The sequence below is a fragment of the Boleophthalmus pectinirostris genome, unplaced genomic scaffold (assembly GCF_026225935.1).
Source record: "Boleophthalmus pectinirostris isolate CB_2022bp ecotype Guang Dong unplaced genomic scaffold, ASM2622593v1 HiC_scaffold_14, whole genome shotgun sequence".
NCBI lineage: Eukaryota > Metazoa > Chordata > Actinopteri > Gobiiformes > Gobiidae > Boleophthalmus > Boleophthalmus pectinirostris.
In genome coordinates this window covers 19,614,499-19,628,154 of record NW_026571047.1, presented here as the reverse complement: position 1 = coordinate 19,628,154, position 13,656 = coordinate 19,614,499, and the positions used below count along the sequence as shown (strand labels likewise).

At 35.6% G+C, this 13,656-nt stretch overlaps 1 protein-coding gene across 2 annotated transcripts; it reads left to right on the top strand.

Annotated features, from left to right (window-relative positions):
- The first annotated feature begins 63 nt into the window (after positions 1 to 63).
- On the top strand, positions 64 to 12,999 carry LOC110154304 (LIM and SH3 domain protein 1-like). Of its 2 annotated transcripts, XM_020918293.2 has the most exons (8): positions 64 to 231; positions 898 to 992; positions 2,049 to 2,133; positions 6,042 to 6,149; positions 7,585 to 7,692; positions 10,785 to 10,854; positions 10,943 to 11,019; positions 11,468 to 12,999. In XM_020918293.2, the coding sequence occupies exons 1-8, from the start codon at positions 163 to 165 to the stop codon at positions 11,639 to 11,641; spliced, it is 786 nt and encodes a 261-aa protein (XP_020773952.1). In that variant the 5' UTR covers positions 64 to 162; the 3' UTR covers positions 11,642 to 12,999. The 2 variants fall into 2 exon arrangements, with proteins under 2 accessions (XP_020773952.1, XP_020773953.1); XM_020918294.2 differs by lacking the exon at positions 6,042 to 6,149.
- Positions 13,000 to 13,656: the final 657 nt, after the last annotated feature.

The window sequence follows — 13,656 nt, the reverse complement described above, 5'->3', positions numbered from 1 at the left end:
CTCCTTACTCCCATATTAATTGCATTCAACCCCAGAGGAGGTCTTTTCCCCGTTGATTATCGGTTCCACAGTTCTATCTAGTCTGTCCACATTATTTTTCTGCAAATACGGTCTTCCCTAATTATTCTGTGTCTCTTGAGGTGGCCCAGGGCACTTTTCACAATGAATCCTCCTTGTGGAAGATGCAAGAAACCAGTTTATCCAACAGAGAAAATCAACTGCCTCGATAAGGTAGGTTATATAAAAATAATAATAATAATAATAATAACTTTCACTCTGTTGTAATATCTAGTAGGCCTATCATCAGTTCTGAAGTATAGCCCTCAATAAGCATGACACAGACAGGCACGTGAAATAGACAAATGTATTGTTTTTAATACTCAAAATGCATATCACTTATTGTTATGATAGTGTGCACGTTTCTATCCAGTTATTAAAATAACAAGGGATGCACTGATATTCAATACAAGGATCAAATATTGGTGCTGATACTGAAATTTTTGTTGGATCAGGTATTGGGCACATAATACTGATTAAACCTATATCCTGATTGGGCCTTTAATTGAATGTAATAAGACTATTTATTTACAGGATAAATAACAGTTACGTAACACAATTGGATCTTTTGTGTAATAAGATAATTGTGTTTTAAAGAAAAAAAGTGCCATTTTCCTACACTGGTATCAGTTGATACTGGGAATTCCGAAATATTTAAAGTCAAAGTATCAAGATTGTATCAGAAATGAAAAAGTCGGATTGGTGCATCACTAGAAAAAACAGCCTCATTTCTGTTTCACACACATACATTTGACCTTGTTATGCAGATATTACGAACATGCTGCTTATCTCTGCTTATCTCTCTTGTAGTTATCTCTAAAATTTGAATTTCTCTTCTAGTTTTGGCACAAGGGATGCTTCAGCTGTGAAGTGTGCAAGATGGCCCTGAGCATGAGCAACTACAAGGGCTTTGAGAAAAAACCCTATTGTTCAATGTGAGTTTTGACTAAATGTAAATTATAGTCTAGTATGAGCAGATATGATCCAGTAGAAGTCATTGAAGCTATTGAAGCTCTTAGAACACAATAAAGTACAAAAAATGTACATGCAGTCAAAACAAGGTTAGAAAAATGCATTTACAGACAATTTGTAAGTTGTACCAGTGTGAGCAAAAATGACTGTAGCTGGAGTACATTTTTCATTCATCACTTTCAATACTTACGTGTGAAGTTATAGTACTTTGAGATTGGCCATCATGTTTAGAAATTTGGAGTTTGGTTTAGTTTGTTGTGATGATGAGCATTACTATTCTCATCTGGAACTAGCAAAAAAAATGTATCATACTACTTTTATAATTTTGTAATAGCAGTAGAAGCAGTATTTGTAACAATATAATATTAGTGTGATCAAAACTACTAGTCTTCATTCATTATTTTCATTATTAGCAGTGATAGTAAGAATATTTTGAAAATGTATTTACTAGCAGAATACTGAATACCTGCATTAAAATGTTGTAACCTGTTCTGAATACTTAAAATACTTTTTCAACAAGTTGCATTTAAATTATAGAGCAAAAACTCAACAAAGGATTGAAAACAGCTCTATGTTTGTTATCAGTGTTTGAAGAAAAAGACTAAATACAAGAGCTGTGGTTTCTAGTTTTCTCACTGATTAAACTTTATTGATGCACAAGGGAAATTATTTGGACACAGTAGCTCACACATCACAATATAATACAATAACAACGAGAAAAAAATGTAAATTGTAATAATAATTTCAAAATAAGTAGCAAAAATAGCAAGATTCTGTGCAGTTTGAAGCCTGAAAATGTTCAACTAATAATCAGTGTTGAGAAGTACCTGAATACATGTACCGTGAATACATATTTAAAATACTAATTCTGAAAATGTTGTACAGTAACTGTTCTTTCAGACTGACCATGCAGGCAATATTTGCAGTAGGCCTAATTGTAGAAGTGGTAATAATGGCTCTATTGACTACTCTTGTACTAGTCATAATATTTTACATTAACTGTACTTCTGCTGTTTCAGGCATTACCCAAAAACCTCCTTCACCATAGTGACGGACACCCCTGAAAATAAGCGCCTCAAACAACAGACGATGCTCAACAGCCAGGTCAGAACCACGCCCATATTTGGTCTACTTCCTGTCAGCTGGTTCCTCTTATTCAAATGTACTGTCCTTATCTTGTCATGTTAAGTGTTCATCTCCTCTCTCTGTCTCAGATGTTTCTCTGATTTTAATTAAAAAGGCACAATAGCAAAACCTGAACATGCATTAGAGTGCACATTATCTAGATGAGATACTGAGCGGTTGAGATTCATTGTTTTGTGTATGTAGGGCATCTTTGTCTTTGTCAACCTCCAGCTAGTTTGACTGAGATCTAGAATTATTAAAGGTCCTATATTACGCTATGTTCTGATCTATGTTATAATGTTGTTTCCTCATCAAAAACATGCCTGGAGTTTTGTTTTGTTTCATTCACACCTTTTCCATCTTGTGATGTCATGTGGTAAATACAGGAAATGCGCTTCTGTGGTTTTAAATTCCATACACCTTCACTAAAATCTTCTGGATAATTATACCCCTGGAATTGCCAGTCTCTAGTGAACAAAAGGTAAAACGTAGCTGTTAACTTGAAAACTACCATTACATGACATCAGACTAATCATAAAGGGTTAGTCAAACGATGTGTGAATGAAACAAAACACAACTATGTTTTTGATGAGGTAATATCATTATAACATGGCTTAAAGCTCACTGGGACCTTGAATGTAGCTATTTTGTCTAATACGTCATTTGTCCAGGAAGAGTCCAAGATAAAAGAGGTTTTAAAGGTAGTCTGGACACTGCTTTTAAAGCAAGACGTTTCTACTGACATTCGGAAGTCATTTTTCAATCTAGTGCAGCTAGTGTTTACACAATGAAAACAGTTTATCTTAAGATTGTACAGTAGCATATTAAGATTCTGGATCAAGTTTGAAATATATTTTTGTCAGTTATATCTGTAAGGACAAACAGAAGATCAAAATACTGTAACATGCATTGAAATCATAAAATAATGAATTGTCGACCAACCAAGTTAACTATGACTATTGAATCAGAAAGTGTTTCAGTGAAATGACCACCCCAGAATTTTAAATGGGGCCAACAGCTGCTGAAATGAAACAGACCTGCCTACGATGGCGGCCGATTTTAACAGCACTACACATGAAAATATAGTACGGTAATAAGCAAGTATAGTCATTAACCTAAACATAGCCTCATTGTCTTATATTACTCACTAGTTCTCCATTTATGGTGAAAATAATCCTTTTTTTTAACATGTATTATGATAAAACCTATGAGGATTATATTTCAGCTTTAGCTTGTAGCCCTTTCTCTTTCTGTGCTGGACTTTGTGGGGCTCTGTTCAGTGTTTATAACCATAAAAGTCCTGGCACTCGGGCTTCCTCACTAAGACAGCATATTCTTCATAGCAGCTCCCTGACTCACTGTGTGTGTGTGTGTCTTATGGGGTTTTGGTATCCCTCCTTTTGTATTCAATAAATAATTAGACAAGGGAAGGTAGACACACATTACTAACACTATTAATGTAACTAGAATGAAGATTTCCAAGTCAAATGCTTGTTCAGGGAATTCAGGTAATATTTTGTATAGAAGATAATGTTAGGAATTAGACTTCTCAATCAAAACTCAGGTACTAATCAATACTAAAACTAGACAAAACTAAGTGTATCAGTGCTGTAAGTTTCACTACTGAAATATTTACATGAATAGAACAAAATCTGACCTTTCCTGAATGGTTTTAGATCTCTATAACTAGTATGAAACCACACTTTTTATTTTTAGTTAATTGTCTATGTAGTATTAAAATCAGTATAGAGCAGGGGTGTCAAACTCATTTTGGTCCGGGGGCCGTATCCAACCTACTTTGATCCCAAAGGGGCCGGATCAGAAAACTCATGTCATATAAACCCCAAAAATAATAAGTTCAAATATTTGTGCAGAGAAATGCAAATCTATTACAGAATCTTTCTTTTACAAAATATAATAATATTATGAACAACCTGAAACTTTAAGAAAAATGCAATTTCAACACAATGTTTTAACATTAACTTGTATGCAAATAGGAATAAGTACATTTTTCTTGGAAAATCCTGCACTCGGCTCCACTTTTCTCATTTTTGACATTTTGCTGATGAAGGTGTCACGGTCAACAGTCAAAACGATCGTCCTTTAAGAGCGTTTGGAAAGAGACAAGTCTTCATTTGTGCTGCTCTTGTTGGAGGGGCCATGTACAGAGGCGCTGGAGATTCTGCTATGCTAAGTGGCACAGAAAATTACCAATATTTTAATAGAAAATATCATTAAAATATTTTAGTAGAAAATCAGCCGAGGGCCAGATTAAAGTTCTTGGAGGGCCGGATCTGGCCCCCGGGCCGTATGTTTGACACCTGTGGTATAGAGCATTTGGGTTTGTATAGAAAATAGAGGATGAGAGTTTTAGATTGAGCATTTATTGAGACAACACTATCTGTAAATCAGCAAAAAGTTAGTTTTTTTGTTCTTATTGTATACTACAGTGTGTATGCTATACTACTACAGTATACAGAATTATATCTCTGCATTTCTGTTTTGGTTTATTTGTTGTTGTTTTACATGCAATTCCTTTTATGGACACACATTCGAGCACATTTCAGATGAGTTGTAAGAATGTTGTTTTCATTATTGACACTAGAATTGTAATAAGAGACAGATGTTCAGTTTTCAGCACTGACAGATAACGACTTTAAAGGTGCACTGTGTAACTGTTCTGGTGGAGGGTCCATTACTTGCTTGTCTCCCTGGAGATGATTTTGCCCTGCCTCGAATGCTACACAGTACAGCATTAAACCTATCTAGCTCCATGGAGAAAAGCAGGACATGCCACCAGACCGAGTAACAGGTCGGATCTGTGGAGAGGTGATCCCACTCACAGTAAGAATGCATGTTTTTCAAGTTATTTTTGAGCAATAAAAACACTTGTAATTGAAAAAATGCAAGAAGTTAAATGCCATACTGTGGGACATTGATGAAAAAGCAACAACATCTCCGTAGAAACAACAGGTGACAGACCCCCTCACCAGAAAAGTTACACAGTACCTATGACAGGATAGACTACTCATTTTAGTACAACACAGTCATTATATTTGAGATTTTTGAAAAAAAAAATTCACACTTGTTTTCCCAATTTGACAATTTTTTTAGTTTTAAAATTTTGCTTCCTGGTTGGAAATAGGGAATTCCATAACTGTTCCCTAGAAAAACTCCTCTAACGTACACATAAAATATTATCTGACAAATACAAATATAAGAAAACACCTTTATTTTGTTGAAATCATGTGTAAAGTATCAGAAGTATCAGAAATGTGTTTCTTACATTTAAAACATCCCTAACTTTTAGACAGAATGACTTTTGTCATTATTAAAATACTTGAAATTTCTACTTATTTCTACTAATTTTCAACATATTTTTCAGCTTTTCTTCTCAAGCCTCTTGATAGATGTAAAACGATAATTTATATTTACGTTACTTATAATCCCACCAAATTAAAGGTGCACTATGTAACTTTTTGGTTGGGGGTCTGCCACCTGCTTGTTTCTATGGATATGTCATTGCTCTGGCTGGAATGTTCCACAGTATGATTTTAAACATCTCTGCCTTACATTTATTCAATAAATTACAGGTGATTTTCTAGCTGAAAAATACCTAGAAAAACAGGTATTCTGACTGTGAGCTGGGTCGCCTCTCCACAGATCTGACCTGTTACTTGGTCTGGTTTGGATTCCATGAAGATAGAAAGGTTTAATGCCACATTATGAAACATTTCAACCAAAGTAATAGCATCTCCACAGAGAAAAGCATTTGATGGATCTTCCACCAGAAAAGTTACATAACACACATTTAAGCCCAAATTAGAGAATCATAAACGTCTGTCATATGCACTTGAAAAGATTGTTAATGGACTGAATATTCCCAGGCGCTTTATAAAGAGGAGTTTGAAAAGACCAAAGGCAAAGGCTTCAGCGTTGTGGCAGATACTCCAGAGATGCAAAGGGTGAAGAAAACACAGGATCAAATCAGTCATGTAGGTTCATGTACAAATCACATAACAGCTTTTCTAATTATTTATATGAAATTATTATTAACATTTTAGTCATATACAGCACATTTTTCTAACAAAAAGTTAATTCAGCCTTTTCTTGCATGTGTCTTTGTCTTAATTATATATGTATTATTTATGTTTTTATTCCATATAACTGTTTTTATGTTTCCCTTTTTCCTATTTACACAACAATCTGGCAATGCATCTTTAATGAATAATTTGTCAGTTCATTTAGGCTTAATATCTGACATTAAACCTAGAAATAATGTATACCTCTTTAATATTTAAAGGGCTCATAGTACACTGTTTTCCTCATCAAAAACATATCTGCCGTTATATTATGTTTCATTCACACATGTTTAATGCACAAACCTTGTATATTTAAACAGAAAACACTCCACCTTGTGATGTCATCTGGTAACATAGGAAGGGTTCTACTGTGTTTTTAAACTCTATACATCCTCATTAGAATGATTTGGATAATTTCAGCTCTGGCATTGCCAAGCTCTACTAAACTAAAGTTAAAAGGTAGCTGTTAACTTGAAAACTACTACTACATGACATCACAAGAACAGAGCATTTTGAGCTTTGGAGATGTAGACAGACTAATAATAAATGATTACACAAACGTGTGAATGAAACAAAACACAACTCCGGGTATGTTTTTGATGAGGGAACAACATAATAACTTGGTACAGAGCTCACAAGAGTCAATTTTGTGTAATATGGGACCTTTAACCTACTGTATCTGATGTTCTCATTAGAATGCATTTTAAATGTGCAGTATGTAACTTTTCTGGAGGTTGTCCTCTACTTGCTTGTCTCCATGGAGATGGAGACAATGTTCTTTAGTATGAAATTAACTCTATATTCACTGGATTCATTTCATTCTAGTCAGTCGCAGAAGAAATCTTCAAAAACTTTTATTGTGATTTGCTTGTCTTACATTCTCTTTGTGTCTATTAAGGTAAGTTTTTTTTACTATGTGTCGTTTTATGTATTTTAGCAGGTTAATGTGTGTGTGTGTGTGGGGGGGGTTTGGGTGTCTGTGATGTTTGGTTGTGTCGAGTTGGGCAGCTGTGGGGGTTGGGTTAGTGGGTGGGTGGGTGGAAATGTGGGATTGTTTTTAATCTGTGTAAAGCACTTTGTGTTACATTTTTGTATGAAAAGTGCTTTATAAATAAAGTTTGATTGATTGATTGATTGATTGAAGTTATAGTCCTGGCAAAGCAATTCCCATGAAGACAAGTGATGGCAACCCCTCTGTCGGAAAAGTTACATAATGCAACTTTAAGCATAGTCTATTTTTGGATTAATATTTGTTTACTTCTTTGTTTTTTATACTGCATCTTATTGTTGTTCTCACAAAACGCATGATCTTTATTGTATTTTTATTGATTATGTTAAACTGCTGCAGGCGCTCTACAAAGAGGACTTTGAAAAGAACAAGGGCAAAGGCTTCAGTGTGGTGACTGACACTCCAGAGATGCAGAGGCTAAAGAAGACTCAGGACCAAATCAGTAATGTAAGAACACACCATATACAGTAATATGTTCACTATAGTCAAACATATACCAACATACCAAGTTTCATTCTGCTTGAGGACATAAAAGAGACAAAGACCTCAAAGCCAGACAAAATATTCAAAGATTTCAGAGTGTTGAAAATCCAGTGCATAAAACACAGTAACAGTCCTTAAATGGGTCCTCAACACAGGAAGTTGATATCCATTAATAGGTTTATTGAGATAAATGTGATTCAGGATGCAGGAACTACACCAGGAATTATCAAGGAGAAATTCAGGACTATATTATGGGACTAAACCTGGACTAAACCAGGACTAAACCAGGATTAAACCAGGACTAAACCAGGACTAATCTGGGACAAAACCAGGACTAAATCAGGAATAAACCAAGACTAAACCAAAACTAAACTGGCACTTGAAATAAATTGTTAGGAATTCACTAAATCATGACTACACTGGGACTAAACCAGAACTGAAATAAGACAGTCTACATATTGTAAAAATTAAGAGTAGAATTACAAAACACCGTCTCTGAGTAACATCAAGTAAGATTTTAGGAACATAAAAGCACCTATTTAGTCTCAAAAATTGTTCAGGCTTCATATTAGAGATTATATTTTAGCAGAAAGATCAGATATGTTCTTGTGAGAAGTCTCTTTGAATCAATGCTTGAAGACACACGCACATTTCTGGCATGTCTCCCTGTCCACAGAGGAGCTACGGCCCTATATGGTCAAAGTCTCTCAGCTGTGGACACAAACAGAATGTCTGCTCTCCCCCAACTCACACACACATACATATACACACAGTCACACAATCACACACACACTTCTTCTCTTGAGAGCAGCGGTTGCAAAAAGGAATTATGGGTAATGTCGTAAGTCGAATCTCAACTGTCTTTGGTCTGCATAGTGCTGCACTGGTTTGTTATAAAATGGGCAATTACATTTAAAGACAACTATAATGCACTGGGAGCATCACTGTCAAATGTAGGTATACAAATTACTTTTTTGTGGTTAAGACAGGGTTCCCACGGTCATGGAAATCCTGGAATAGCCATGGAATTTTGTCAATTCAATGAAAGTTTTGGAAAAGTCATGGAATTTTATTATCTCTTTCACACAACTGCAGCGTTCTGTTAAGTTCTCATTAGGCTATTATGATTATTTCCAAACGTATGTGCTTTTGTTTAATACAATAAATACACTGGCAGTATTTTGAATGTTGAAAAACTATCCCAAACCGTAAGGTGAATGGAAAGGGTTAACATTTTATATTTCGCCCTAAAAGTTTGATCAATTTTGGCCAAATTGTGATATTTCCCTAACTTTAATGTCCTGCCACTGCTACACTTATTGCCTATGTCCTCAGCCTCAGAACACTTGTTAGAGTCTAAAATGCCTGTCTGCCTTAGTCATCTATATAATATCAATAAAAAATAACAGTGTGCTTGCTTAAAAATTGTTTTTTCTTGTTTTCTGAAAACGTTCAAATATGACTTAAGCAACTATGCTATTAGGCTAATGACATGTAGGATGCTATAAAGTCATGGAAAATTCACATTAGGCCATGAAAAGTTATGAAAAAGTTTTGAAATTTTGTCAGTGAGTAAACCCTGTTAAGATGAATTAAGTGAAGTGAATCCTGTTCAACATCCTGCCTCAAGATGGGTCCACTGCTCCTGACAGGTCGCCCCAGAGCCTTTGAAGGATTAGTCAAATGCACATAACTAAAACATAACTGTGTGTCTGTGTGTGTTGGGAGTCTGTCTGTGTGTATGTGTTATATTATTACACAACTTTTGATGAAAGTTGCGTGAGGAGCAGAAACTAACTGTTCACTGCAGAACAGCTGTGGCCTAAACCAGGCCAAGTTACAGGTCAGATCTGTTGAGAGGCCAGCCTGTTCACTGTAAGAATACGTCTTTGTATTATTTTAGCAACATAAACACTTGTAATTGAATACCTGCAAAACAAGTTTATGATGCCATATTGTGGAACAATCTAGGCAAAGTATTTTAAAGCAACATTGTGTAACTTTCTGTATAGATGGCACGGTAACTGCATGATTCCACTGAAATATACAGTTAAACCTAGAGGTGTAACGATATCCAAGTCTCATGATACGATATTGTCATGGTATGAACCTCACGGTACGATATTTATTGTGATATCGTGGGAAAGCTCACGATATGGTGAGAGTCTCACGATTAGGAATGTAACAATATCCAAATGTCTTACGACATTTATGCAATATTTTCATGATGTACAACTCACGGTACAATATTTATTGATATTTTGTGGAGGCAAACAAAACTGTGAAGATGCTACTTTTTCCTCTTAAAATGCCTTGACAAGACTTAATCCAAAGAACTAAGACTTAAAAGTGCCTAGAACTGTAATTTCTTCTTGTAGTCTACACTGAAATGGAGCAAAGGATCATGGTCTATGTAGTTCTCTCTGTCTTTTTTAGCTATTGCTGCACTATAACTCCTAATTTAAGCAAAGAGACTTGTAATTCGATATATTGTGATGGTCCACAATATTATTGTGAGAACTTTGACGATACAATATCATGATATTTCGGTTATCGTTACATCCCTAGTTAAAACCATACTTCAGAATGTTCTCCATGGAGATATATAAGTTTTATGCCATGCTGTGGAATATTATAGCCAACAGACCAAGTAAGTCAGGTTTGTGGAGATATAAGCCCACTCACTGTTAGGATACATGTTTTTCAGTGCAATAAAAAACAAAAAAATCACAAGTCTATTTTTGGCTAAAAAGCTACACGGTGGGGCTTTAAGGATTTTAGTTTAACGAGTTTAATAATTGTTGATTAGATGAGTGGAACAAAGTCTCTCTTGTGTGGTGTTCTGAGCTGCTCCCATGAGGTGTAGTGAGGACAGTGTAACACACGCAGTTGGTCAAGGGGCAGAGTCTAAACTATTTTGAATTCCTCAAGTTCTTGGCTCAGAGCTGCGGTACAGGAAGTAGCTTGAATGCCTTCTTCTAGTCAAAAGCAAAACATGTGAAAGCTTAATACATTATACATATAATACATAAAAACGTATTCATTATTATTCTCAGATTAAGTACCACGAGGAGTTTGAGAAGAGCAAGATACGAAGTGATGCCCCACCACCTGAAAATAGAAGAGGTAAACTATTCAGAAAAACACCTGTAAAATTAAACAAATGAAATAAAAACATTGCATTTGTTGTTATCTTTTTGGTTTGTTTGAGCAGAAGATGAACAACCAAATGATCCGAGATTGATCCAACCAGCTGTGCAGCCTCGTCCTTTGGCACCACCTGCTGGAGGGGTACGGCAATTACATAAACAAAAGAGATTTTTCAGGGTTTTCTTGCAGTTAGGAGCAGAAAGGAAGTTGACGTTGGCTGTTCCAGGATAAAACTGAAACTAGATGGAGTACGGGTTCAAATTCTGCAGAGAAAGTTACAGTTTAACAGATTTGTTGAGCTGGTTTATGGTCAGTAGGTGTTACTGAGATTATTCACATGGAACTAAAACTGGCATGATTTTTGACATCCAAGAGTGAAATAACGGTTTCATAATAGTTTTAGAAAGGCTCCGTCTGAACATATGACATCAAATTACAGATGGTGAACACAACCTACCATATACAATAATAACAAATAGACAGAGCTACTGAGTGCGTGGACAGTTACTGCGTAAATCATTACATAAGAATAAAAACTGCTTACAATGCTACAATTTTAACAACTAAAATATACGTTTTTGTTCCTCAGCCTCGTTACCAGGCCCTGTACAGTTACACAGCAGCAGAGGCAGATGAAGTGTCACTGCAGGAGGGAGATCTGATCCTAAATGTGGAGACCATCGACGCAGGATGGGTGTTTGGGTTTAACCAGCGCACGGGGCAAAGAGGAATGCTCCCTGCCAACTACATCAGGCCCATTTGAAACTGTAGGCCCATGGAGTCAACTAAAGGGTTAATTCAGAGTATTGGCTATTACCACTGCATCATGTTTAAGAGTTTATCATTTCTCGCTCAAGTTATTTTACTGCAATTTTTTTTTATTCTGTCAGTAATGGCCTATTTGAAGCTGTATGTTGGGAATTTAAAGGACCGATATTGCACTATTTTCTCATCTATGTCATGTTTTTTCCTCTTCAAAAACATACTTCGAGTTGTGTTATTGTGGACTTGCCAGTTTACTGAACAAAAGGTAAAAAGGAGCAACAGTATTTTGAGCTTTGGAGATGTGAATAGACTAATGATAAAGGGTTACTCAAACTTGTGTGAATGAAACAAAACACAACTTCAGATATGTTTTTAATGAGGTAACAACATTTTAACATGGCTTAAAGCTCAGAGTCAGTTTCATGTTATTTTTCAAACTTTTTGTTTTACTTAAAATTATGGGTACTGTTCTGTCAATAATGGCCAGAGATGAGGACTTGGATTTTTAGGACTTGAGACTTGACTTGATAAATAGACAAAGACTTGGGACTCGACTTGGACTTGAAGGTCAATGACTTGGGGACTTGACTCGGACTTGAGGCCTGTGACTTGAGAAGACTCGATACTTAGACTAGTTGATAAATGAAGTGTTTTTAAGCACTCTTAAATCTTAACTCTTTTTGTTCTGACCATAATAATTTGCACTCTTGTCAAGACATTTAAAGGAAAAATTTGCATTTCTGCTACTCTTAGATAAATACTATGTATAAATATACCATGACTTTTAAAGTACAATTTAGTTTAAAATTCATATAAATTTGCAAAAATCTAAGCTATATTTGGAATTTTGGTTTAAAGACTTGAAATGACTTGAATCTCAAAGCAGACGACTTGGACTTGAACTGGACGTATGGGCCAGTAACTCGAGACTCGATCTGGACTTGCCTGTATTTGACTTGGGACTTGACTCACTTGCAAAAGAGGTCAGAGACTTGAGACTTACTTGAGACTTGCAAAACAAAGACTTGGTCCCACCTCTGGTAATGGCCCATCTGAAACTGTAAATCTTCGGTAAATTTAAGCTTTATTTTTATTATGTGTAAATCAGCTGATAGGCCTGCCACAGCATGTTGTCTTTGTCTGTTCAAATGTCTCACACATCTGTTTTAAAACTATTCTTTCAGTTGTGCTTCATGAAAGGGAGGAAGTGAAAAACCAAGATGCAAATTTAATATTAGCTGGTGGTGATAGGAAATGCACGTGTAAAATAGCACTAGTGAATGGCTTGTCCTGTTCACTTTGTACTGTCCCTCAAATGCCAAATTATGTAAGAATAAAAGTAAAAAGATTTATAAATATGGCTTTATTTGACTCTTTAAGTGGTGCATTGTGTAACTTTTCAGGAGGAGAGCTCGTCAGATGCTTTTCTCCATGGAGATGTTTTTGCTTTGTCTGAAATGTTTCACAGTATGGTATTCAATATTTTTATTGTCATGGAGACCAAACCAGAGTTACAGGTCAGATCTGTGGATAAATGTAAGGTAGAGCTGTGTAGTATCATATTGTGGAACATTTCAGGCAGAGCGATAGAAACATCTCCATAGAAACAGAGAGCCAATCTTTAGAAGAAAATGAGCTAAATAGCATAACATGCAACTCAGAATGGTGGACAAACAAGCTAAACATTAACTGCTGAGTTGTTTGCACCTATGCATTTCAACTTTACAACTTCTGTTCACAAATATGTACATGTGAAAAGGTCAGTAGACTGCAGCTGAAATGACCCTGTCAAGTGTTGAGATTGGAGTTTGACAATTCTCTTCAGGGCATGTCCAGCTGTTCATTTAACTGTCAAAAGTGAAAACCTAGAAACAAATATGCACGGCCTGTAATAGGATCTATGTGTGAAAATGTTTCATTACCAATATTTCACCAAGATCATCATCTATTCAGGGTTTTTTCCTCTTACATTTTGAAACATTCAAAAGGTAACATTTAATTTTTTTTTATTTC